This window comes from Nematostella vectensis, chromosome 6 (genome assembly GCF_932526225.1).
Source record: "Nematostella vectensis chromosome 6, jaNemVect1.1, whole genome shotgun sequence".
Lineage (NCBI taxonomy): Eukaryota > Metazoa > Cnidaria > Anthozoa > Actiniaria > Edwardsiidae > Nematostella > Nematostella vectensis.
In genome coordinates, this window is record NC_064039.1 from 16,943,252 (window position 1) to 16,970,484 (window position 27,233).

Genomic DNA, 27,233 nt, shown 5'->3' on the forward strand with positions numbered 1-27,233 from the left:
TTTATGGTTTGCTCATTTCATGTGATGCCTCACCAATAATAAGTAATCAAACGCAATAGTTTTTAACCGGTCGATAGTCGATCAAACTGTCGTTCTTCTAGCTTACTCGGCCATCCTCCATATTGAAAAGGTAACAAGACCTAAACGTTTTGATATATGACATGCTTCCCGTAAGCTCGCCACAGGCTTTCTAGAAAAACGACAGCCATCTCGCACTGTTATTATAGAGTAGCACCCATCCCTTGGTCAGAAGTAACAGATATCTAAGAATAGCGCTTCCAAACTTTCTTAAAGTCAGGAGAATAAGGAAAATTGTATCATGATAATGCCAATAGAGATAACTCGAAATTTAAAACAAGTGATGGACTGGGGCGAGCCTTTCACTCTTTTTGAAAATGGCAAGTTACGATACCTGCTCTTTTTTTATATTTTTAGCTTATCTCTTTATAAGCGTCTTTGTATCTCTGACTATCCCTACATTAAGTGACTTTCAGATCTATATTTATTAATCAATAACACGAACTATTTTTACTTGGGCTTTCTCAAGATTTTTCGAATGTTTTCTTTTCGTCAGGTCTTCTTAAAATCAGCACATTCGGCTTCCAGAAACTCATTCCTTAACACCCCACAAATACCAAAAGCTTCGGGCAAGGTCGCGCATGTTTTTCTACGTATTTCGTATTGTTTCGTGAGTCTTTTGCAGATCCTACAGCATTCCGCGAGTCATTTGTACATTCAGTTGCGTCCCGTGAATCTTCCACACAACCCGTAACGTCACACAGTCATTCTTTTCTTCTGTGAGCTCGAATTTTTCGCACATCCTGTGGGCTCCCGCGAGTGTTTTGCGCATCCTGTGGCGTCCCGCGTGTTTTTTGCGCATCCTGTGGCGTCCCGCGAGTGTTTTACGCGTCCTTTGGCGTCCCGCGAGTGTTTTACGCATCCTGTGGCGACCCGCGGGTCTTTTGCACATGCCTTAGTGCCTAATATGACAAATGACGACGTGCCACAGGGTTCAACCCTAACCCGAGGAGCAGTCCCTCCTTGTCGCATTCTCATCACGCCCTATCACACTTGCGGCAAATAATATGACCAATACACGATATTGAACAGCGCGTACAGCAGTGGAAATACCTTCTTAGAGCAATGGTCAATGAAATGAGACTTCTTTGCGTAATGTTCGTAGCTACTACTAGAAAGCTGATCGCCAAAATTGTACTCGTGCTTTTCCTGTTGTTTGTGCGACGCTAAACGTTGCAACGGAAGTATGTTGGTCACGTGATCAGCGTCAGAAAAGCCATTGGGCACCGGTAATTCTCGTCGAGGTCTTGGTAGGCCGTTAGACCGCTCTCGACAATGACATGGCTGGTCCATGACATCAGTAAGGGTGATACTTTGAGTAATCTGAAAATGGAGGAGCATAGTAGTGAGGCTAAATCTGGTATTCCTTGCCGCGCTTCGCACCGCTTTCTTCCCTGCTTACTACATATACCGTTCCGTTAAGGTTGTATATCCCTTGATTCGTATTATCGGGTATAAAATTTTAAACTTTCTTATAACTGCCCCCCCTGTCGCTCTCTCTCTCTCTCTCTCTCTACCCCTACCCCGTTGGCGCCCCGGATTTTTTTTTTAATAAAGCAAATTGATCGCAGGTTTGTTGACGACTTACTTGTAAACTGTGCTTCCTACTTAGGGTAATACGCTTGTAATCGGTGACGTTCAACACAAGTACGTACTCCACCATGGACGCCAGGATGAACATAAAGGAGATGATAAGATAATAATCTACTGCTTTGAGATACGATATTCGTGGAAGAGATGAGTTGATCGACTCGAAAAGGACCATTGTGCTTAGGATGCAGGTGACTGTAAGAGAGATGCGCGCAGGCACGGCATTCTTGTTGATCCAGAAGCCGAGCCAAGAGAGGAAGACAATAAACGCGGAAGGAACGTAATGCTGCACAATGAAATACGACGTACGGCGCTTGAACCTGAACGACACGCGAAGACTATCGAAAGAGCCTGTTAACAGGGAAAAGGTTATCATGGTCTGCATTGTCATCTAAAATATTCTTCATTTTTTGGTTAATACAGTATGTTTTGCGTGTCAGAACACCAAACCATCACTACTAACATAATGTTCATCATTATCATTATTGGCACAACCATCATGATCATCTTCTTCACTATATAACTGTGACCATCATCATGACTATCATCGTATCATCTATACATCGTACTCACTATGTTGATTCGGATTGGCTCAGTGCGCGCTCTTTACTTTGAGAATCACGCGATCTGAGGGTCTTCATTTATCAGCTAGTAGTTATTTTTTTTTCTACGCGCCCAATGCACATCATCATTGACATTATCAATTACTAAACCATCATCAGCGTCATCATCATCAATTACCGTACCACCATTATTATCATCACTATACAATCATTATCATAATTATCATCCCCTTCTATACCGTCATTATCATCGTCATCATCATCGCTTAACTATACTATTATTATGATTGTCATTATCATCATTATCATTATCGCTTACTATACTATCATTATCAGCGACACCATCATCACCTTTGCTATTGTTGGACTCGAGTTTCGAAGTTGTGACCTCGGTCATATCAAACTGCGCCATTTCTCCCGCGAATATCTCGATAGGTGTAGTGCCGCGATTATTCCAGTTATAAATTACGTCTTCCACAGTATACGCATCTGAAAAAAAGTAACGCATTTTTTCCTGCGTGAATCGTTTTTTTTTTTTGTCAAGCGATAGCTGTTACTTACAGCTTTCAATCTTGAGCACGCAGTCTTGTGTGTCCATAGGAAAAAAACGGAGGTCCATTTCACACGACGCTGTTAACGTTATTCTGCAAAGACAATAAGACTTTGTTGAGCAAAAACTACAAAAACAATAACTAATAAACGTTTATAATTATAATATTGCTAAGGGTGATTGACTTATACAAGATAGGCGTGATTGCTAAACAGGCATCACCAGCCGTTAAAGAAAGTATTGAGCTACCAAACAATGATTGTATATCAGTGAAGACTTGAAGAATGTATGTTTGTAATCGGTACATATATACTGCAAAACTAATTTTGTCCGAAATTTTCGGGCCTACGCGTGGATAATATTTTGTTTTCCTATACGGGGTTATCGCATACCTAGAACTGTAGTAAATTAGTCCGTCGGGCCAAATTTTTGTCCTCATGTTTTCCCTGGTAACGTGATGAAATTTTGAGCTTTTGACGTTGACGAAATAAGTGTCGGGCGTCCAAAAGTACTGTCCGGGGTTCGCGGCCATATTGAAAACTTTATCTACATCGTGGGCTAGTCTTTCGTCTCGCCACCACTGTCTGAAGAATATGTCAAGCGAGTAATCCTGATGGATAAGAGGTAGACAAAAGGTGCATCAGCCCTAAATTACATGAAAAAATTTCTGTCAGAGGCCATTTTGATTCTAGCAAAACAGCAAATACGAGAAAGCAATCAATCAATCAATACTTTATTCGCATTTCCATAATTCTTAATTTATACATTATTTGTTTTCGAGACTATATCTCATTTCAATTTTCTATGTTTAGATTTTGAGTCAGTCCAGGAAGAAATATAGTAGTATAATTGTAAGGAAATGCCTAGGGCCTAAATGAACCAAAATGGTTTTCGAGTTGGGTCCCTAGCCAGAACTTGTAGTGAATTGAAAAATGTAGCCTTAACACATACAAAAAGATAAACAAGCGAAAAAGCACACAAAACACATAGCAAGAAGCACACATGGGGAGGGTTAGAATTTTATGTCAAGAGTTCCAGTTTGTTTTAATAATAAATAACTTTCGGCCTTTTTGCAAAACATATTTTTATTAAGTTGTTTTAGATAAGGGGCCAGTTTTTCCCAGAGATTAGTCGCTATAACAGGAAGTGTTTGTTTACCAGTATTTGTCCTAAAACGAGCTTTGTATAGATTGTCATTTGCTGCATAACGGGTATTATAAGAGTGAATGTCCTTAGCGTATTTGAAAGAGTTGTGAAAGATAGGGGGAAGATGTTGCTTGTGCCAGCCATGTATAAATTTTAAAGTTTGGAGTTCAAAAATGTGATTTACTGTTAGGATATCTAAAAGGTTCAAGAGTGGTAAAGCACTTTCTGTATTTTCACCAAATAAAGTTGAGAAGAAAATTACCCTGGCGATATGATTTTGTTTAGTTTGAAGTATTTTTGTATTTGATTTATAGGCGCTTCCCCATGCTATTGTAGCATATGAAAGGTAGGGAAATATGAGGTTGTAGTAGATCTGTCTAAGTTGGGATGGGGATAGATAGTGACGAAGTTTATAAAATATACCTGTATTTCTTGATATTTTGGAGGAGATATATAAAATATGGTACTTCCAATTTATTTTGTCATCTAGAATAACGCCTAAGTATTTGACATGGTCTTTTTTTTCCAGGGTAACAGTTTCATCACCATTCGGAAGTACTATTTTTATTTACGTATTTAATTTATTTTGGGCTGATTTAATTATCATAAAATTAGTCTTTAAAGTTCTCTTTAAATTACTCTTTAAAGTTTATTGACAGTTTGTTTGCATCGCACCAGTTCTTAACATTGCTTAATTCATTGTTGATAAGTATTTCGAGATCTTTTGAGTTTTTATTAGAGGCAAAGACATTTGTATCATCTGCAAATAACCGGAAGAATAATTTATCAGAAGAATTTATGATATCATTAATATATAGTAAAAACAATAAAGGTCCTAGGGTACTTCCTTGAGGAATCCCACAAATCACTGTTTTTAGGGAAGAATCAGTACCATTAAGGGATAAAAATTGTTTTCTTCTTGATAGATAACTAGAAAACCAATTTAGAGGGGTCCCACGGATTCCATAAGATTCAAGTTTCCTTAAGAGTATTACATGATTCACAGTATCAAAAGCTTTAGCAAAGCTTTAGCAAAGTTGTTTGTAGACTAGTTTTTCGAATATTTGGCTGAATGATGATAATGTAGAAATGGGCCTGTAGTTGGTAGGATCAAACGTTTCCCCGCCTTTGTCAACTGGTGTTACTTTTGATATTTTTAGTATATCTGGAACTACTCCTTGTAAGAGGGACAAATTAAAAATAGAAATTATTGCCTCACTGATACTTGAATTTGCTAGTTTAATTAATTTTATTGGGACACCAATAGTAGCTATATTAACTTTAAGGTTCTTAATAAGATCTGATACTTCGAAAGTACAGATGCCCCTAAACATGAAGCTACTGGTGAATGTTCGTTTAATAAAAGATGTGGGTTCTATATCCGTAGTTGGCAGTTTATCAGCGAGAGTTAGTCCTACATTGATAAAGTGTTCATTCAATTTGTCAAATATGTTTTTTGTATCAGTAAAGCATTTATTGTTATAGATTAGTTTGGATATACAAGTGTTTTCCTTTTTATCCCTGTCAATTAACATGCCAACTAGCTTCCAAGTCATTTTTAAGTTATTTTTATTCAATGAAAATTGAGAGTCAAAGTAATTTTTTTTAGCTGCAGCCATTATTCTGTTTAATTTGTTGTTATATGTTTTGTATTGTTTAATCATTACAGGGTCACCACTGAAAAAGTGTGATTTATATAATTTGTGCCTTTGTTTGATTGAAACAAGGATAGAATTAGAAATCCATGGTTTCCTGAGTTGTTTCATTTTGGCATTGGAAGCTTTCTTGATAGGAGTATGTTTATCTGCGAGTTTTTGCAATACATTGATAATAGAGGACATACTTTCATTTTCATAAAATTGACTCTTTCTAAATCTTCAAGGAATTTTTCTTTTCTAAAGTTGGTGAAATCCCTGTAAAATTTCTTCTCATTTCGAAGAAGAAAGGGTAGTAGTGAAAGTTCAGAAACATGGGAGATGGTCTGAGATATCAGCAAGACAGATACCAGATTTAATTGTTTTGCTAGGAACATTAGTGTAAATATGATCTATTAGAGTCTTAGAATGGTATGTAATTCGTGTTGCTTCTGTTATTAGTGGCATATATCCGAGAGAGAATAGCATGTCAACATAGTCGATCTATTAATTAAATCAAGTTTCTGGCTAAGGAGTTGTTGAAATGTTTTTAGATCGCTCTCTGGATGTCTGTAAATGCATCCAATGATAATATTTTTTTGGTTAATTCTTGGGATCTCAAAAAAACAGGTTTCAACACCAGAAAAATCAAATTCAAAATCCTGTCTTCTAATTATTTGTATATTTTCTTTGATGTAATTTCCTACACCCCCAGCATTTGTTGGAGAGTGTTTTCTAATGAATTGATAGCCCGGGATTGAAATACTGGTAATGTTCTTTTCATTTAATTTAGTTTCAGAGATTGCAATAATACTAGGCATTTCCTTACACATAGTGAGAATATCGTTTAACAGTGGCATATTTTTTTAAGGCTGCGTGTATTGCAATGAAATATAGAAAAATTATTAGGTCCTATTTGCAAAAGATTTGAAGTATTTTTTTACATCATAATACTTCGATTCTATATAAGAAAACACTTCTTCATTTGGAGTAGAGTCATTTTTATCAGGATTTTCCATAATGTCTGCATAAAGGTCTTTTGATGCTAGCGTTTGACTACACTCATAAATCCAAGTACCGATCTCCCTACGGAGTTCAAAATCTGATAGGTTTGGAAAAGGTAAATCTAAGCCTTTAACTGTTATCTAGAGCATAAATTATTATTACAAAAGTTGAAATTTGCATGTTGGCTGAAGTAAGCAACAAGTGAGATTCCCTAGAGATCAATTCTATACTGATAAATACTAGAGTTACATTTAAACTCTGCAGATAACTACTTCTAGATTCAGAATAATATGCTATACTTAGCTTGGCTTGGTATGTGAATAGTGGAGTTGTTTAGTCAGGTCTGAAGGTGGCAGCTTCATAAATGCCTCAAACTTTGCAAGATCAGCGGGTGAATCGAATTTATATGTCTTTGTACTATTCGCCGTTTGCTTTAAATAAATCCGACCATTGTTAGACCAGATATTTTTCCACTGCAATTTCTTCTTAAGCTTGTTGATCGTTCCGAACAGATTTTTCCTGGACGGTGTCAGAGATTCGGAAATACACTTTGTTGTCACTTTCCAAGGCAAGCTAAGAAAATGCTAGAGACTTTACTGCAAGCGATTTCCTTTCTGTTACCATAGAATTTATTTCTGTCATCCCGACGCGTAAATTTGACAATAATCTTGTTATCTTTCTCTTTATCAAACGTTGGTAGGACATGAGCCGTAGAAATGTCCTCGCTTTCTAGATCGAGGCCCATTTCATTCCCAAGTGCAAGAACAATAACTTCACAGGTTACCTCTTCGGTTGGCAAAACCCCTGAGATCTCAACGCAATCTCTTCTCAAATACTGTGCTAAGTCATCGACAGAGCACTCGAGATCAAACTGATCTTTACGGAGGTCGTTCACTTTCTTTTCTAGGCCATTATGTTTGCCGTTTGATGATTGCACTTGACCGATCAGTGTGTCATATTTCCCGGACAAGAATGACAGTGAAGACTCCAACTCCTTGATCTTTCCTTCAAAATCCGCTAATTTGGCCTTGAAAGGCTCCAACTCACTATTGATCAGGGCTTTAACATCCTCCAAAGATACCATGATAGAAATCGAACGATAAATACGATAGATACGAAGGCTACACAATTAATTTTAGCCAAACTTTGGCAGCTACAAAAAACATGGCCGATCACGTTGGCGCCTTATTAAGGTTGTCTTAAGCATGCATTTCATGAACTTATTTCGTAAACAAAGTTTACTATATTTTAACATGATCATTCTAATGTTTTTTAGTATACATTGGCTATGCATAAATAATTTATTTCACGCAGCTTTTCATCTTCGAAAGTTTTATGGCCTCGCGTTTTGCAGTGGCGGATGGCCTTTTCCCGCCCCCTTTGAAAATCCTGGAACCTCCCAAGGTGCACATCAGACAGAAAAGAACACAAATAGATCTTGCCTATTATATATTCTGATTGACTAAAATGCAATTATATTTCCTTATGAAATACCCATTTGGACCATTTATCTCAAATTTCTATTCTCTTTGTAATTCGTGCCTTTGATTTGGGCTCCCTGACGGAAGTATGATATGCGCACTCGATGTTTCCTTGTAGAAAGGAGATATCAGGTGCTGAATGTACAACAATGCGCTTGTAAGGCATGGTCATCCGGTAGAAATCTATCTGTTAAAGACTAAAGTACCGATTGAAAGTCTGCAGATGTGGACTAAGTATTTGCCCTCACGGCGCAGGAGGCCGAAGTTAACCCACAGCAGAGAACTATCCTTTAGGATTGACTTTTTTCTGTTAGTTTGCTATGTCGCATGTATAACTTTACCATCGACCCAGGGAGGAGTGACATATTTACAATTGACGATTCTTGATTCTTTTTCTGCTATTATTGGCATTAACTTATTTATATTTATTATCTTTTCCACGACAAAATACCGATAATAATACAGTTACGAGGAAAACAAGCTGTAGACAAGCCAGTATATCAAAGGTAGCAAATTTAAAAATCGTAATCTTTCCATGTAGGCACGCCTTTGCGTTCTTTTCATACAAGAGATGATTGCACCGATTGAAGCGCCCAGATTTGCGAGGCATAACCGAACAGCGGCCGGACTATAGACATATGTATATTAAGCGCCTTAAGTTAGTATCTTTTACAGATCCAGTATTTTTATTGATGTAGCCTAATGATTTATTAGCTCTGCTTGCCTGTTCATTTACGTGATGGCTCCAGGTCAGATCGTCCAATACGTAAACACCTCTGTCGTTATGCACTTTAGAGGGCTCTTCTTGGCGTTATAGGACGAATTGACAGAGTGTCTCTTTCTCGTAATTGTCTGAGACATATATTTCTTCTCAGCGTCAAGAAATACTGGGTTACAGCCAAGGCTACTGCGGAAGGCAATTAATAATTGCGACTTGTACAGAGGGGCCAAGATCGCGACTGCCACAAATAAGGTGATTCATAAATCGGTCGGTAGATGGGCATAAACCGACCAAGCATGCTTTGCTTTGAGCGCTAGATTAAGCTTTCTCTGGCAAATAGTGGTGGAAAGAACAATTGAGCGCAGATCAAGGCACTCAAATGTAATAAAAACGTTAAGAGCACCATTACGCTTGCCAACATGACCGCCATCTCTGTCTAGATTAGCTGGTGATTAAATAGGATAGCGATCTTTGTCAGGAATTTTCTGCAAAAAGCATGTTCCTTGAAGAATCTAAATTTGTTTTTTCGAGGTAGAAAAAAGACGGCTTCATACACTCGATTGATAAAATGTAACACCTATTTATATATTCTCTATTATTTATATAGTGGAAGACATTGTGGCAAATTTATTTTGGCTTTCGCTTTGCAAGCGCGAACTCGATCGATTTTTTGTGCATCATCCAAAACTTCTGTCTCCTACTTTTTATACCAATATTTAAGGAAAAATACTTATACTAAACACTTCTTTTAGTGGTAGATTATGCGGCTATCACTATACACCGAATATGTGGACTATCGATTAACTAGATTAAGTAGATTAACTTGTTGATTTCTATTGTTACCATGTCTTCCTCTCTTATTGTTCCAAAGGCCATAACCTTGAATTCGACCAGCACTTCAACTGCATCTCCTGCAAACAAATTACATTAAACATTAAACGTTTACTTCAGCCAAGTATTTTAGCCAAATATTCAAATCAATTATTGAATTTCGTCGATTTACTTCAACAAGGCATTTCCAGAAAGCATTTCGAAGGTTCATAAAATATTCTACCCCTCCGGGAACAACAAGCCGCGTGCTACTGGGAACAAGTCGCAAGTAGTATAGTAGGGTTTAGCTAAGCACATGTATACCTGTGTCATTTGGACGAACCCATTTGTCGTAAGTCTCTTCGTCACGTAGCCTTTCCCGTAGAATTCTCGACACTGTCGAGTAAGTTGCCGATTGCTCTCTGTCTTTATCTTTTAACCCTAGAGGCATAGTTTTACAGGATTAACATCGTCATCTGCGATAGACAGGAGGTATAGGAATCTGATGAAGCTAGTACACCAGTAAGCGATCCGGAGACAACACACAAGAAAGAGTCACTTGAGATGAAAAAAAAAATTAGGGCTATTTCTTATTCAACTACGTGGGAAATCTTTACAGCACGGTCAAAAGGGATGGTTTGTATAAGAGAGATTGTACTGAAAAAAAAACCTGTGATGGGGTTGAATGTACCCTAAAAGAGTGTGCTATCCAATACACCTTCCTTATCACCAAGCTTGTGGCAAATCAATAGTCCCTTATTTTTTCTTACGTGTTTTTTTCGAAGGCTTTGTATTTCTGTTGTAATCCTGGCTAAAACCAGTAACTTCATTTCTGTAAAAGAAAGATTACCAAAAAAACATTAGGTTATAACCAAAGGATTTTAGCATGTTTAAAAAAAATAGCCCCCCCCCCCCCCTCCCAAGGACATCCAAGTCACGCTACTTTTAAAGACACGCTATATACTACTTATTAACCGAGAGACGCCTCGGTCAATACATCAAGGCCTCAGTCCGAGATTTCCCTGTAATGACCGAACGTACGAGGTTAATATTTTATTTATTATTATGGCCTTTTCTTCGCCAATCTAATAGTTCGAAATAAAGAAAAAATATATATTCCGGAAGTTGTTTTCGGCATCCGGTTGTGCGTGCATGATAGTGTGTTCACTGAACTGAAACTTGGCGATTGTCACGAAACAGATCAGAAACAGAACTTTAATTATGTCAAGATCTAGACAAAATTCACCACTTGAATGATGAAAAAGCACATTGGTTTGTGCTTACTGTTTGTCATTTTAAATTGCAAAATTAAGGGCGATAAATATGCCGTCGGTGTGTATGTGTCAAGGGCGGTGCGAAGATATGGTCACGTGATGCGTGACGTCATCAATGACGTCATTAAAAGTAAAACTACCCTGACGTCGAAACATCGTGTGACAGCTAAACTTGTTATGTGTATGTTATGTGGGGAGAAGGGGGTTTAACAAATTGGGCGCGTGATTTGTGAAATCGTTGAAATCGTCAAAAACAGAAATAAAATAATAATATTTAAAATATCTTAAATTATTAAGCGAGAATGGACAAAGATTTGGTCGTTTGGAGCTCCGCTTTTAGGCAATGCCTTAATCTATATATTATTAGCTCATGATTATGAACTTGAGAGACATAATAGGAAACATTCGACTGCAATTAATCTGCATGAGATAGCAGTGAGCATGAGTCATCCTAGCTCTAGATATTGGAGTTCCATTAACTGATTAAAGCATTGGGCATTATCTCCTCTTTTGGTGGTTAACCTTTTAACGGCATTTTGACATTTTATTGTTTCTCACTACTTTTTACGGTGTATAACGAATAACGTTACTAAAATATCTTTCGCGTGTAAGTTTTTTTCCCGCCATAAATCGATTTTTCCGCCTAAAATCTCGAGTTCCCGGATGATCGTGAGCGTGTCTGACAACCAAATTACGAAATTACCGAAATAATTCTCAACAACTAGACACTTTGACATGTATTGCTCTTTCATTGTCAAAAGATACAGACCGCGCTTTTCCCTCGGAAATAAGTACTCTAAGTATTTAATTGAATCCGTCTAAGCTTTTGTGCTTCTTTGGTCTTTTATTGTTAGTAATTACCAACAATAACACATAAACTTAGGAACTTTAGATGACCCAAGAGGAAATTGACTGGGATCTCTGCGCTATCTGCCCAAAACAGACTACATCGAACTTGTAGTCGGTACAGCGTTGGTGACGAAGATGATCAAGCTGTCACATGAAAATATACGCGGTCCTGCTCATCGAGCACTCTTCCCAAGGGCCTTCCAGCCTTCTTTGTAATGAGACGGGTACAAGTCGCAATCTTCTTCATAAACTTAAAACCATAGAACTAGGCCCAAAGATTTTTCAACGTGTGCTAAAGATTAGAGATGAAGAGCTGATCGCGAAGTTGAGTAAAGGAACTGATCTTGTCGCCTTAGAAGGGAAATACCACAGCAAGTGTTTAACCCATTTGTACAAGAAGGCAGGTTTTGCAAAGATAGTGAGAGAAGATATGCTTGGAATTGTGAATACGTTTAATGGTAATTTCAACGAGAACTGCCAAAAAGAGTCCGTACCGAAATCCCTTTTGGCTCTAGTCAACATGATTCTGTATGGTCCTGATATCGAGTCACAGTCCAGCAACCTGCCCTCCTCTCAAGGGGGGCTAACTATCGCCCAGTTTCTTCAATAGAACGTCCCTAAGCGACGCAAAAAGAAGGCCGGAAGAGAGCGTCAGAATAAGCTGCGAGAGACACCGGTCGCCATATATACAGGTCTTCTTGTTCATGCAAAGACCAGAAGTAGGGATCTAGTCCAGGCCTTGTCTTCGTTGGGTCTGAGTGTTACATACGATCGTGTCCTGGAAATTTCGACAACATTAGGAAACGCAGTTTGTCGCCGCTATCACCAAAAAAAGCGTTGTCTTTTCCTCCTGACCTGCGGAGAGGGCTCTTAACATCGACCAAAAATAAAACAGGAACAAAATCTTTATATTCTCCGTCAACCATACAACATGGCGGGCTCCTGTCTTCTACCCCACCCATTATGCCTTGCGGTCCTACATACCTATCACTTCCGGTCTAAAACAACTTCCGGTTTATTACACTACATCCCTTCCTTTCCAGATGAATATTAATAAACAGCAATTAAAAACTGTCTCTAGTCCTGTCTTAACTGTAAACAAATCAAAGTGTTTCTAGTCCTGTCTTAACTCAAGTGAAGTACATAGTCCTTGAACTTCTCCAGCATCCGGGTTTCTCGCCTTGGACGCACATATATATCATTGTCATTATCCGGTTTGTCACTCAGTCCTCCGCTCTGTTCTTCATTCTGCTTTGGTGTCTCCTTAGTTTCTGCTGGTATAAACGGTTTAACAAAAGAGCTATCCTTCTTATAAACAACACCGTCCTACGATTCAACTGAAACCTCACGACCTTCTTTCATTACAACCGTATAAGGATCTGGTTCGAAATTAGGTGCTAGTTTTCCAGAGGTCTTAGTATTCTTAAGTAGCACCCCATCTCCTGGATTCAGTTTCTTTGTAACTGCACCACGCCTTTTGTCAGCATATCTCTTATGCAACAGTTTCTGCTCCCAACCTCTTTCTCTCGTCCCTTCATCCAACACCAAAGCATCAGGTCTCAACTTTTGTAGTTTAGTCTTAAGTTCTCTGCCGAAAATTAACTTTGCAGGCGAAGCCCCTGTACTCACTTGAGGCGTAGATCTGTATGCAAGGAGGAATTTAGCGAGTTTCTCCTGCCACCTTTTTCCCTCCACTGCGGCAACTTTAATGGTTTTCAGGAATGTCCGATTTTGCCTCTCTACTTCCCCGTTGGCCTGTGGCCACAATGGTTGTGTCTTTCTGTGTACAATACCATTCTTGTTAAAAAAATTCTCAAACTCTGCAGATATAAATTGAGCCCCGCCCTCTGCTTTCACAGTGTAAGGGTTTCCAAACCTTGCAAAGATTTCAGTCAGTGCATCCACAATCATTGAAGTCACAGTATATCGCATGATTACAACTTCGTAATTTCGACTATAGTAGTCAATTACAACCAGTACATTCTCACCACTAGGAAAAGGTCCCATTAAGTCTAATGCAATGTCCTGCCATGGACCTGTGGATGGTTCTGTTCTTTGCATAGGTTCAGGTTGGGCTTAATTGTCCCATCACCTGGCAACCATAGCAAGATTTACTCAACTTCTCCGCATCGGAATCCATTTTGGGCCACCACACTTTGGTTTTCAATAAACTCCTAGTTTTTACAATCCCTTTTTTTGTTTTGTATGCAATTTTGAACAGTGTCTCAAGCATTTTATCCCTCGTTTATCGCCCGCTATCGGTAGCGAGCGTGTCTTATCCCAATAAAGAGTCAAATTCTCGTTATGCTAAATCCCATACTCTTTAGTATGTCTAGCGCCGTATTACGGCGTAAAGCCCCGTGCATACTGCGCCAACACAAGCCTGCATTGCTGGCGAATTCTTGCTCGACTGACCACAAGACAAAGGAAATGTCAGAAAGTTTCTCATTTTGACATTTCCTTTGAAATGCTGGCTGGTGCTGGCACATTTTGCACGGGGCTTTTAAGTGTACAAGCCCCCTAGAAATCAGCTCATCAGCAGGTACAAAATGCAAACTACATTTTTCGGTGATTCCTTTTGTAGCCCGAGTTAACGCTGGTGCAGCGTCTAGTTCAAGTTACAAGATGCATATGACACAGCTCTCCAGTTTCAAGCCATTTGGGCCGGCATTCTGAGAGTTACGTTGTTCTGTTTCTCCTTGTACATAAGAAAGAGAAAGGTTGCACACTTTGGCCCTAGGCTGCCGTAAAAACTGAAGTAATTCGCTTCTAGCTTGCCCGGAATTCAATATTTTTTGCAAAATTTCCTCGCACCATTTTAGTCTGATCTTCCTAGATGCCTTCGAGTCCAATCTCACTTCGATATCTAAATTCTCACCGCTCCGAAATCACAAATTAGCTAACCTCGTCCGATTATCCTTCCGACCGTCTCACCTGATACGGCCTTCAACGGTCGCGACAAACTACCTCCCGTACCCTCCCCGCTGTAACGATATCCGGTTTATACAACTTCCGGTGACGTCACACACCACGTGCACAGACACGCTTGTACGAGTTTCGTAGACTTGTAGTTGTTCTTTGAGATAAAGAATATAATCGTCTCATATGTCTCGGTGTTCTTTCTTCGTTCTTCATCGTTCCTTCAGCTAAGAAACGATACATGGTGTCAGAAATAGAGGACTCACAGTCTCTGTAAAAGAATACAGTGAGAAGAGGACCCAAAATGCCAGACGAAAGCGAAGAGTCGACGAGTGTGCATGGGTTTGTACAAACCAACCTCCAACTACCGCAAAAGCTAGAGACGAGAGGCAACTTAGCTAACAATTGGAATACCTTTAAAAGGCTCTGGATAAACTACGAAATAGCCTCGCAACTAGATAAACAGAGAATGGAGCTGAGAACGGCTACTTTGATTTCATTCATTGGTCCCGAAGCACTTGAGATCTACGACGGTTTGCCCTTTGCAAACGAAGAGGACAAAACAAATATCAGTCGCATTATGGAGCTCATGGAAGCGCACTGCGTTATAGAAACGAATGGGATCTATGAAAGGTATTTGTTTAACCGAAGAAACCAGGAAAATCGTGAGTCAGTAGAAAGCTTTATCGCTGCACTTAGATCACTTGCTAAAACTTGTAATTACGGCGAATTGCAAGATGGAATGATTAGGGACAGAATCGTAGTCGGAATAGCCGACAACAGTATTAGGAAGAAATTGCTGACGGAAGCTAAACTCACCTTAGCAAAGTGTGTTGACATATGCCGTGCAAATGAAGCTACTGCTAAAAGGCTAAAGGAAATGTCCCAGCAATCCGGCGAAATAAGCGCTATTACCACAGGCCCCCCGCGCAGAAAAACAGGGTCAAAAGGGGGTAGAAGGCAGGAACCCAGAAAACCGCCACATACGGATAGCAGCAAATCAAATCCCCACCCCAAATGTAAATTCTGCCATAGATTACACCCTAGAGCTAAAGAAAAATGCCCTGCTTGGCAGAAAACATGTGATACATGTGGAGAACTTAATCACTTCTCAGTAGCATGTAAGGCTCTAAAAGCAAGCAAGAAGGGTAAGAAACCAATACACAATCTTGATTATGAAAGAGACAGTGACTATGGTGCATTATTTACTGTGGAGTCTGTGGACACTCTGAACACAAATCCACTCAGCCCTAAGAAAATTTATGCACACATGCGCCTTCGTGATGAGCTAATCAAGTTCCAATTAGATTGTGGAGCCACAGTCAATATCTTGCCAGAAGATTTGTATAAGAAAGTTTCAATGACCCAAAATTGGAACGCTTACAGAAAAGCAGCGCAACACTAGTCATGTTTAACAAGTCAGAGCTAAAACCGCTAGGGTGGTCAACATAGAAACCCTCAACCCAAAGAATAATGATCTACTGCTCACGAAGTTTGCAATAGTCCCTAGAGGCTACACCCCACTGCTAGGTGCACAGTCCGTACAGAATTTCAAGCTAAGGACAGTGAACAGTGAGAACATTATGTCTTTGTCAGACTCAAGCCCAACCTAAGACCCAGTTAGTGAATTTCCAGCTGTGTTTACAGGGGAGGGTAAACTAGATCAAAAGCTACACCTAGAGCTCGACGCAATTGTCCCCCCTGTAATCTTCCCAGTCAGGAAAGTGCTCCTGGCAGTACGAGAACCACTCAAAAACGAAATTGATCGGTTAGTGGGGTTAGGAGTCCTTCAGTCGGTAGATGTTCCCACAGAATGGGTATCCTCAATGGTTGTTGTCAAGAAGCCTAACGAAAAGATAAGACTCTGCATAGATCCGAAGCCCCTTAACGAAGCGTTAAGGAGGAATAGATACCCTCTACCAGTGATTGATGACTTACTTCCGCAGCTTACTAATGCCAAGGTGTTCAGTGTTGTAGATGCGAAGAACGGATTCTGGCATATACAACTGGATGACGAGAGTAGTTTCCTGACTACATTTGGTACCCCATGGGGAAGGTACAGGTGGACGAGGATGCCGTTCGGTGTCGCCCCAGCCTCCGAAGAGTTCCAGAGGAGATTGGAACAAGCACTAGAAGGCCTGGAGGGTCTCAAACCAATCTTCGATGACATCCTTATCTTCGGAAAAGGTGACTCCAAAGAAGAAGCCATCAGAGATCATGATGCCAAGTTGAGATCCCTCCTCGAGCGCTGTCGCCAAAAGGGTATCAAACTCAACAGGGAGAAGCTGAAGCTGCGTTGTGCTGAAGTCAAGTTCATGGGTCACGTGGTATCGACAGACGGGTTGAAGCCAGACCCCCGACAAGTTACAGGATATTGAAGAAATGCCTACACCAACAAACAAGCAAGATATCAAGAGGTTGCTTGGTATGGCAAATTACCTCCAGAAGTTTGCACCGAATCTCTCAGAAGCAGCTGCACCGATGCGCGAAGTGCTCAGAGAAGAGAACCAGTTCCACTGGGACGAGCAAGTACAAGGCTAAAGCTTCAAGAATGTGAAGAAGATTGTTTCACAAGCACCAGTCCTGAAGTTCTTCGACCCACTCGAAGAAGTCGAGCTGCAGTGTGATGCATCAGAGAAAGGGATGGGAGCCTGTCTAATGCAGAAGGGACAGCCCATCGCATATGCGTCACCCTCTCTAACAGAAACCGAGAACTATGCTCAGATTGAGAAAGAAATGCTGTCCATTATATTTGGAGTGGAGCGCTTCAAGCATTATCTGTATTGACGGCCAATAAAAGGTGAAACGGATCACAAACCTCTTGAAAGCATTTTCAAGAAAAGCCTCATTAGTGCCCCCAAGCGCCCACAAAGAATGATGTTGCGACTACAGAAGTTTGACCTGCAAGTCCACTATAAGAGAGGAGCTGAAATGTACTTTGCAGACACCCTAAGCAGAGCCTTCCGAGGGCAGAAGAAGAGTTCTAGTCGAGATGATGTAGGAGATGTGATGCTACTAGGAGAGATGAGAGGTACGACTGAGCGAGAAGTAGAAAGTATTGACATGATACAGTTTCTACCTGTCTCCGAATCTACCCAAGCATCACTACGACAAGCTACAGAGCAGGACACAGCTATGAGAGAGCTGAAGTCTATAATCCGACAAGGCTGGCCAGAGGTGAAGGATGACGTTCCTGTGAGCATCAGAGATGAGTTGTCACTACAAAACGGCCTGGTCTTCAAAGGAGAGAGGTTAGTGATTCCCAACAGTTCCAGAGTAGAAATGTTGGCTAAGATACATGCCAGTCACATAGGGATCCAGGGATGACTCCGTAGGGCTAGAGAAGTCCTATACTGGCCTGGAATGAATAAAGAAGTAGAAGAGTATGTTGCCAAATGTGAGATTTGCAACAGTCACTTATCAGAGCAAGGCAAAGAGCCAATCATATGCCATGAAATCCCCAACCGCTCATGGGAGAAAGTAGGCACTGAATAGGAAAGACTATGTACTAACAGTTGATTACTATTAAGGCTTCTTTGAGGTTGACAGGTTGGAAGGCAAGACTGCAAAAGAAGTGATGAGGAAGATCAAACCACACGTGGCCAGACATGGTATTCCAGACCAGATTATGAGTGACAATGGCCCGCCATTCGACTCGCATGAGTTTACAAACAGTTGTGGAATTGAACATGTGACCAGCTCCCCAGGCTATGCCCAATCCAATGGAAAAGTAGAGAATGCAATCAAGACGGCAAAGAATCTGATGAAAAAAGCCACAGAATCAAACAAAGACCCGTACTTGGCTCTACTGGATTGGCGGAATACACCAAGCGAAACAGTTGGTTATTCACTAGTTCAAATATTGTTCAATAGGAGAACCAAGACACTCCCTACCAACTTCCAGCAGACTCTTGAAACCATCAGTGCCCAGAGATGTACGCCAGAAGCTCACGCTACAGAAGGCAAGGCAAAGCTTGAATTACAGCCGTGGAGCAAAGGAGTTAGAAGTTAGAACCTACAGTGGGAAAGGCCAAGCAATTGAAGCAAGCAAGAGTTGAAGGAAAAGTTGATATTCGATCATATCAGGTACGTACTGAAGACGGACGGGTTTACCGACGAAACAGACGACACCTGCGGAAAACCAGAGAGCAGATGCAGCCACCGCAGCAAGAAGAGATAGAAATGCAATGCCCTTCCCCCAAGCAGACCTGCTAAACCGGCGATGCCTACGACAAACAAGCAGCAGCAGCAGGAGAAACAACCTTCAGAGAAAGCCCCTGAGAATACTGCCCAGGATGTCCCCGATGTCCCAGCGGAGCAACGCACGAGTTCAGGAAGGGTTGTGAAACCGCCTGTACGTTTTCAATAGTTTTATTTTCCAAGACAGTGACATTTTGTTAGTGTATTTTTGTTTAATTTTGGAAGGGGAGATGTAACGATATCCGGTTTATACAACTTCCGGTGACGTCACACACCACGTGCGCAGACACGCTTGTACGAGTTTCGTAGACTTGTAGTTGTTGTTCTTTGAGATAAAGAATATAGTCGTCTCATATGTCTCGGTGTTCTTTCTTCGTTCTTCATCGTTCCTTCAGCTAAGAAACGATACACCCGCTAGTGACAAATAGCTTCCCGATGTAAAGAAACATCTCCCAAACACAGCTTGCGGCTCTCATCATTGGCTCTGAACCCGGAATGCAGGGGGAAAAACCACCACATGGTTCTCTGAAGGGCTGTGGGATTTTTTGCGCTAAAGACTCCACTCAACATTTATCTTGTTTATCTCTCCAAGGAAACGACACTTCATATCGCTTAAGGTTTTTTCTCTAATTCTTCCGGACTGCTGCTGAAACGTTCCGTTCTTGCAACTTGAGTCGAGTTGTTGTTTTTCTCGGGTATTTTGTCTTCATTGTCCTCTTCTAGATAGTAAACTCACTATGTGAATGATTTTCTTCGGTCATAGTAAAGCGTATCGATATTTGGTATAATTTTTTTGTCAGACTTTGATTTGGCAGTTGAAAAACGCTAGAATAATTTTGCTTTGGTCGCCCGAGCACTCGGTCTCACTCTCAACTCACAAAAGAAAGATTTTTTCATAATGCCCGGTCATTATCGTAGGATCTTGCCCGCTTTTCAGCCAATCAGAGCGCGCGTATGATCGTTGCCATATAATAATATCCCTTAAAGTCCTAACCGCGTGAGGGTTGTGCCCCCGCCTTTACCGACCACTAAACAAACTGGCACCGCATGGTGCCATAGGCTGTCGAAGTTGATTTTCTCCTCATGTCCGTGCGTGAGAGCATCCCATCCCGCAAACAAAGAGTGACCGGCTATTATCAAGATAACAATTTATTGGCAATTAAAATAATGCGACTCAGACTTATTTCCAGCGATTAAAATTATGTGTCGCTTGTTCCAAACAACGAACTAAAAGTCCTTAAACAGGTTTTTGGTTAAGACTTTCGTCTTCGTACTCTGCATAGATCTATCCCCCCTTTCCTTTTTTCATTATAACCTTAACTGTTTATACTGAATGTATATTGCGTTGATTTTTAATGTCGTGTCTTATAAAAATTCTTTTTCTTTACGAACAGCAACAAAGTTGTTTAGAGTCTGATCTTGTTTTAGTCTCGATTGACTTTTACTTGATCTTCGCCACATATGGAGATGAGGTTGGGTGTGGGGTAGGAGGGGGTGGCATTAATCCTTACATGACGCACTCTTCCGTGATTTCTTTATTACTCAGGCCTCCTTCACCGTGTCGCTGCGCGGCCAATGAAATATCAATGAGAACTTAGTGTGTACCAAAGTTTCCTATTTCGTTCTTTCCCGGGGAACGTAAACGTAATCAAGACATATAAACTAGCCTGATTCTAAGGGCAAGTATCGTCATCAATCATTCTTCCAAAACAATGACACGTTGTCAGTTGCGTAAGAGGCTAAAACACCTCTTTTTATCTGCTTAGCAAACTTGTGGCCGGTTGCTTGATCCTCTTTTTAAAAGTTCAAGTGTTGCGCGATTAAGTAAGATTTTTGTTACTATCTCGCTGGCGGTTATTGGCAGATGATACAATACTAGTATTTTGCATCCACTGTTTAGTTTATTTAAAATCTAAACTTTCGGTAATTCCAACTGTTTATTTGTGGAAAAAAACCTACGTTCATGCAAACAAAATCAAAATAACATTGTTTCTTAAATTAGTTTTGCTCTTCATTATAATATTTTTGGTTTCCACAAATCGCCATTTTTTAACATAAGTAATGAAAAACAACAGCTTAAAATTTTTCAGCACCTATTTTTCGCTTTCCAAACAGGTTTTATGTGCGACATTACAATAATATAGACTTACCTTGAAAAGAGGTTGTAAATAAACATAACAACCAGGGTGATCAGCATATTCCTGCAAGCATCCATGTAGAATTTTCACCAAGATAAACACACTCTGTGGAGGCACAAAACCAAGGAGATGTTACACGGATGTTAGAAGAACTTAAGAGCTGCGTATCTCCGCAAAATCCCATCTGAGATATCCGCTACGACATCACGTGACGCGTTTTTGTAGTTTTTATTTTTAGCTGGTCTCTGTCATTGGTCACTGCTTTTGTGAAGTTCGATACTGTACACTAAGCGGTTACGACGAGTTCAATAATTCATGCTTTGTGGTTGTACGTGCTTTAGAATCAAAACGAAATTAGTAAAATGCACTAGTGTCTATAACCTCTTCATTGATCCATTAACAAATGTACTTTGTTTTCGAGCAAAGTGTTCGAATAAGAGTATTAATGTGGCTTTTTCGACAGCGGCAGCCCAAGAGATTTTCAAAACAATAAATGCTGTAAATAGGTTCATACAATCGTTTTATGAAATTTATCTTTTTTGATAAACACTCATTCGATTCTGCGAAAAGAAAATCTGATTTTAGTATGTAAGCTTTTATCGTTGTGGTATCATAAGATTTATTGGTCTGGTTTCTTTTTACAGAATCTTTCCATCAGGTCACAGTGAATTGACCACGCGCGCAGAGGGTTATGGTTCTCTCGTGGCTTTACCAAGCTTGGATGAATTCAAAATATTTTCCATGTGACTTGTTCTCCAAGACACATCCTAGCCAATTGCACTATTGGCCCTGGTCGGCCCTTTTCTAATGATCACTCCAAACGTTTTGTAATATATTAAATATAGATGTTCACATTTTCTAGCAGTGATGTCAAAAGTAAATATATGCATTTTTTATCAAAATCATGAAACCACGTCAATAAAAGATGTTTAGACTCCTTTTTTTATTTCAAAAGATTTCTGTGAAATAACAAATATAGTTGGTGTTAACAGTACTGGCTCTTGTGTACGGCGAGACAAGAGTGACTATAGCGATGACAAATTGTGCATATTGCAACACTCAAACTTCAACAGACGACGAATAACACAATACGCCACCACTCTTTCGAAAATGAGAGATCATCCCGAGCTTTGATTTTAAAGGGTGCGTGAGATATTGATAACAGGGGATCATTAATACCGTCTAGAAGTCATCAAGTAAGGGGATTGTTAAATATCCCACGCTTACACGAGAAAGTGATTGCGTGATTTTGCGTACTTTTGTTTTCAGTCATCAAGAGTTAATTCTTTTTTGATTAGATAATAATAACAAAATTCAACTCCCTTATGAAAGATGTTTGTTATCACAACAGCAATTTTTTTCTTTCATTAAAAATTTCTGTAGCTCAAAATAAACAACATTTGAAAAACATTCAACGTTGTTATTCAGGGATTAATGGTAACTTTTACGTTTTTTCTCCCTCCAAAATGGCCGGCAAAAATTGTTGATCAAGATGCGATTCACAGAGATTTCACGAAGATTTCTTTCCTTAAAAACATATACATCATAAGATTATTCTCATTCAAAACACAAAAGGGTTTTTCTGTGCATTGTTCTTCGTTAGCAATAATTATAGAATTATAAGAAAGAGTTCACACAAAATATAATTGTTTGTTTGTCATGCTTTTGCGAAAATTTGTATTGAATTTAAGGTTATGCTCATAGTGCCAAGCCCAATCAAACATGAACATTGTGAGAATCAAGCTTATATACAATGTGTACAAGTACTCCTCTTTTCGATATTCCACCTGCTCATTACAACTATTTATTTTCCGCCTTCAATAAACATCTTTCCGGTTTTATTGAATATTGAAGCCATCTGTAAAATTTTTTTAACAAATGCAGATGAAGTACTCGGAACAAACGTGAATGGGGTCAATAACATATAATGTGATAGCTCTGAATCCTTATATCTCCATAGTCAAGGAACACTCGAGCGAGCGGTCTGTATAATACTACGGTCAAGGAACACTCGAGCGGTCTGTATAATACTACGGTCAAGGAACACTCGCGCGGTCTGTATAATACTACGGTCAAGGAACACTTGCGCGGTCTGTATAATACTACGGTCAAGGAACACTCGCGCGGTCTGTATAATGCTACGGTCAAGGAACACTCGAGCGGTCTGTATAATACTACGGTCAAGGAACACTCGCGCGGTCTGTATAATACTACGGTCAAGAAACACTCGCGCGGTCTGTATAATACTACGGTCAAGGAACACTTGCGCGGTCTGTATAATACTACGGTCAAGGAACACTTGCGCGGTCTGTATAATACTACGGTCAAGGAACACTCGAGCGAGCGGTCTGTATAATACTACGGTCAAGGAACACTCGAGCGGTCTGTATAATACTACAAGAGTGCAGGTTTAATCAAGATAAACAAACCTACAATTCTGTTTGCTTAGCTAAGTCAGAATATATACCATATTAGTGTAAATGAATTCCTTTTGTTTTCTACTATTTTCCCCTAGATCAGCAAGGAAGATGTTTTTCGTGATTTATTTAACGGGTAAAAGAATTTTATGGTTACGATTTGTTGTTTAATTTTAAGAAAAGAAATAAAAAAAAATGTGATCTCTTACTTTTTGGAGAATAATCTTTGTTTCCTATGAGTTCTTTTGGGTTTACGACTCGCCAGGGTGTTCCAGCGAAGCGGTGTTTTACCAGAAATCATAACCAAGAATTTCAAGAACTGTCGCTTTTTTGCTTCCGAGGCCGTCACTATTTCAGAAGACACATCCAAACACGCTACCGGGGAATTTAGAAATTGTCACCTGGAACACTTATGAACCGCAAATAAATTTCATTTTGAAAGAAAGAAAAGTCGATCCTAAGAGAATCTTCAAGTTGTGTTTCATTATAGTTTTAGTAAAAGTCGCTCAACTTGTGTTTTTCCTCTTATAACATAATCAGAACTAACGCGCTTATCCCCTGTGGAGAGAAGACAAAACTGCGATGGTATGGGGGATGTGCATTTATGCCTCGCAATGAAAGTATAATATTATTGGCTGTGAATTAATTCAATAGAATTCTGTCTGTTGTAGGCATTATGGTTTAAATCATGTGCGTGGAATTGCTAACATAAACGTCTAACAAATGTCGGCATATTAAATTTAAAGAAATACAGGAAAAGGACGTTTTCCCAAAAACACAATTTTTTTTAAAAGCAAGACATGGAGGATTTAAGGTATGTAAACATGTATCTTAAGCGAGCTTTAGGAATAAAAAAATAAACCTCAGCAGTCCGGTTCTCAGTAGGGTGAAAAGCGGTAACTCTCAATCAATAATAAGTACGTGATAATCATCTCTCTGATAACGGCCGGTAATCTACTTCAATTATGACCTACAGTAGCAAATCAGACAAGGCATCACAGATTTCACAGCACAAACATCAATTTCTCTGTTTGCTTCTAGCAAGTTACTGAGACATAATGCTCTGGCGATAACGTGTGGGCTGATGAGCATTAATTTTGACCGTAAAAAGACATAGACAAGTGTAAATTATCAATTATTCGGGGCTATTGTTTGTGTGCCTCTTGACAGAGGTTGTTTACTACGCATTAAAAACGTGTTTTACGAGTATTATCGAGGCAGTGGCGTTTGCATTTGAAAGCGTTGGAGGGGAGAGGTTTCAGTGAAGAAAAGGTTTTCGAGTGAGTGATATTTCCTGGTGCAGTGCATTCTTACTCTCCAGAAAAGGAACTATATCATTTTTCAGTTTGTGTCACTTGTTTGTTATGTACTGTGAGATTCCCTTATTAACCCTTATTTACCACGATGCTAAGTATTATACTTTTCAATTGATTTCATGTTCATTGCGTCGTGTCTTATGACGTTTTTTTTTACATTAAAGCTCTTTACAAACCTGAAGGCAGTCCATTAAAAAACAGTGGCTGATCCAGAATATAAAAAAGAGGATTAATATGCCAATTATTTTTCTAATGCAAAATATAGATTACATAAAGGGGTTGTTTAAAGCAGCCCAACTAGCTCCCCCCCCCCCCCCCCCCCATCTCAAAGCTGCAATGCGTTTACACTACCTCCCAATGACAAGGCTCGGACTTGGTTTTCAATGGTTCAATCTATTTCACTATAAATATTTTCTATTTTATTATTGATTATATTGTAATTTGGTTGTTTGTTTGTTTTTACGGAGGGCCACAATTTTAAGTGTTACCCTCTTAAAATAAAGCTACGGTGGTAAAGGTAAAGGTACGGTGCTTCTCCAAACATGGATTTTGATGCTTTTTGTTAGTGTTGTCGGTTTTGGGGTAAGCACAATCCACCCGCTAAATGCCATTTATTTTTAAGTTAGGTCAACATTCAACAACGAAATATACTAGCCAAGTAATAAGTGAATAAGAAGCAAAAGAAAGATATCAAAACCCGACAAAAAATTAAATCAGAAGGTATGAAGGGATAAAAGAAAGTAGAATGAGAAAAAGAGAAAAAAAAAATTTTGTATTCCACCCAAAAAGCGGCCAATCCGCTTATCTGTCAATTTTCTGTCAATATTGAACCAAAGCACTCTAAATCAATGCGTTGTTGAAACCCTTTTAAACAGCGTGCGATTTTGTAGCCGGATATGCAAGTTTTTTTTATAACCACTACAAAGAAACACACGAGAAATACCCCTATATATGGTAAATTATCATTTAGTTGTAAAAATATTATAATTTACATTTTACAACAACAACAAAATTAAGATAACAGACAGTAAGTTAATCTTTAATAGATTGTACGCTTTTGTGTACGCTTTCTTTTAATATCTGTTTTCCAGCTTTATTGACTTAAAGTATTGAGTTGTCTCAAAGGAGGTCTTTGCACACTTTGAAGCATTCTTGTTTCTATGTAACCCATTAAGGCTTAATTTGTTGATTCAAAGAGAAGACTTAGGGCAAAAAAAATAATACGCAAAAGAAATAGTCAACACCATAACCCACACATAAGAATGATTAAATTAGACTGAAAACGACAAACGGGAAAAAATAGGTAAAAGTAAAATAAAATTTTATGGAGTTTTGCCTCAACCATTAACAAAGTGTTTCTGTATTCAAGGGGATTAGAACAGGAACAGGTACCTTCATTGAGTTTTATAGGCTACACCTTTTCACCACCACGACAACTTTACGAGGACTTTACGTTTGGCAATTCGTTTATAGAGGTTCCTAGATATAATGTGCCGTACGGATTAATTACTATTTTGCAATTTCACACGTTTGGTTAGCTTATTTTGTAAACTTACCTTTGAAATTTTCAAATAAAAGGCCCATGTGCAAACTTAAGCTTTTCTGAAAATCTCTTAGCTCGCTCAAAAACTCAGCGACTTGAACCATAACATTCCAATTCTGTATGTTGCTCCCGGTGAAGCAGATCTCTATACAAAACGAGCCATCATGTTAATGCATGCTATTAACGGCCAGTCCGCAGACAGGTGATTTGGCCAAATTATAGGACTTTCCTCTGAAATACGCATGCGTCATTCAAAACCAGATACCATTTCCGGCCGCTGTGGTTATCTATTAGAGTATGCTTTTTTAAACAGCCTTTTTTTTAGGGAATGATTTCACTAAACTCAGTAGAGAACCAAAAATCTAGTTTTAACACGAGATCCGCAACTCTGTTAATCTCATTTTCATTTTAGGCACATTGAAAGCGCTCTCTCTTCTAGGCCCTGGGGGTGTGTGGACAAGACAGAACAAAATCTAATTGTTTAAAGAGATTTGTGAGTTCCTTTTACCAAATAAAGATATGATGTACTCATTATCACGATCAAGTTTTCAGTAATTCACGATCTCTTCCATTCTCCATACTGAATAAACCTTAATTTCGAAAATGGTGCCCTAAAAAATCAATGTGTCTACGACCGCAGTGGCTCATGGGCAACGTATAATGGCTGATCCTGATCTTCGGAGATCATGTGAATGTTTACAGGGGGAAAAAACAAGATTTCAACAAGCAAAATTCCCAAGCCTGGATTTGTTTTTAGTACGTGGATTTTTTTATTTCGTTATACCCATGGGGCAATGCGATCTCAGGCGCTTAGCACACAATGTATACATGGCGGGGGAAAACATATATTAGCGGAGCCAGCGCGCGCGGAGCTCCATAGATAAAGAAATTGGTCCTAAACAAGGCGACTCAAAATTTGTGGTCAATGACGTCATGTCACACGCTGCCCGCTATCTGTACCACTTACGTGACCAGCTCATGCTACCAGGCCAGATAATG

At 39.4% G+C, this 27,233-nt stretch overlaps 1 protein-coding gene across 2 annotated transcripts; it reads right to left on the reverse strand.

Moving 5' to 3' along the window:
• Positions 1-26,594, reverse strand: LOC5513310 (gamma-aminobutyric acid receptor subunit pi). 2 transcript variants are annotated; one of them, XM_032382800.2, is made up of 10 exons: positions 26,248-26,594; positions 20,971-21,063; positions 10,349-10,410; positions 9,903-10,019; positions 9,612-9,679; positions 3,174-3,391; positions 2,793-2,875; positions 2,583-2,720; positions 1,667-2,019; positions 1-1,401 (listed from the first exon to the last, which is right to left on the reverse strand). In XM_032382800.2, exons 2-10 carry the CDS (start codon positions 21,033-21,035, stop codon positions 1,066-1,068), a joined length of 1,440 nt encoding a protein of 479 aa, XP_032238691.2. In that variant the 5' UTR covers positions 21,036-21,063; positions 26,248-26,594; the 3' UTR covers positions 1-1,065. The 2 variants fall into 2 exon arrangements, with proteins under 2 accessions (XP_032238691.2, XP_032238689.2); XM_032382798.2 differs by lacking the exon at positions 26,248-26,594 and adding an exon at positions 23,585-24,182.
• Positions 26,595-27,233: the final 639 nt, after the last annotated feature.

Coding starts and splice junctions, on each gene's coding strand:
- LOC5513310 (XM_032382800.2), bottom strand. CDS start 21,035: ATGGATGCTTGCAGGAATATGCTGATCACCCTGGTTGTTATGTTTATT. Junction 10,020..10,348: donor AAAGCCTTCGAAAAAAACAC/GTAAGAAAAAAT, acceptor CTATGCCTCTAG/GGTTAAAAGATAAAGACAGA. Junction 2,721..2,792: donor CGTGCTCAAGATTGAAAGCT/GTAAGTAACAGC, acceptor ACTTTTTTTCAG/ATGCGTATACTGTGGAAGAC.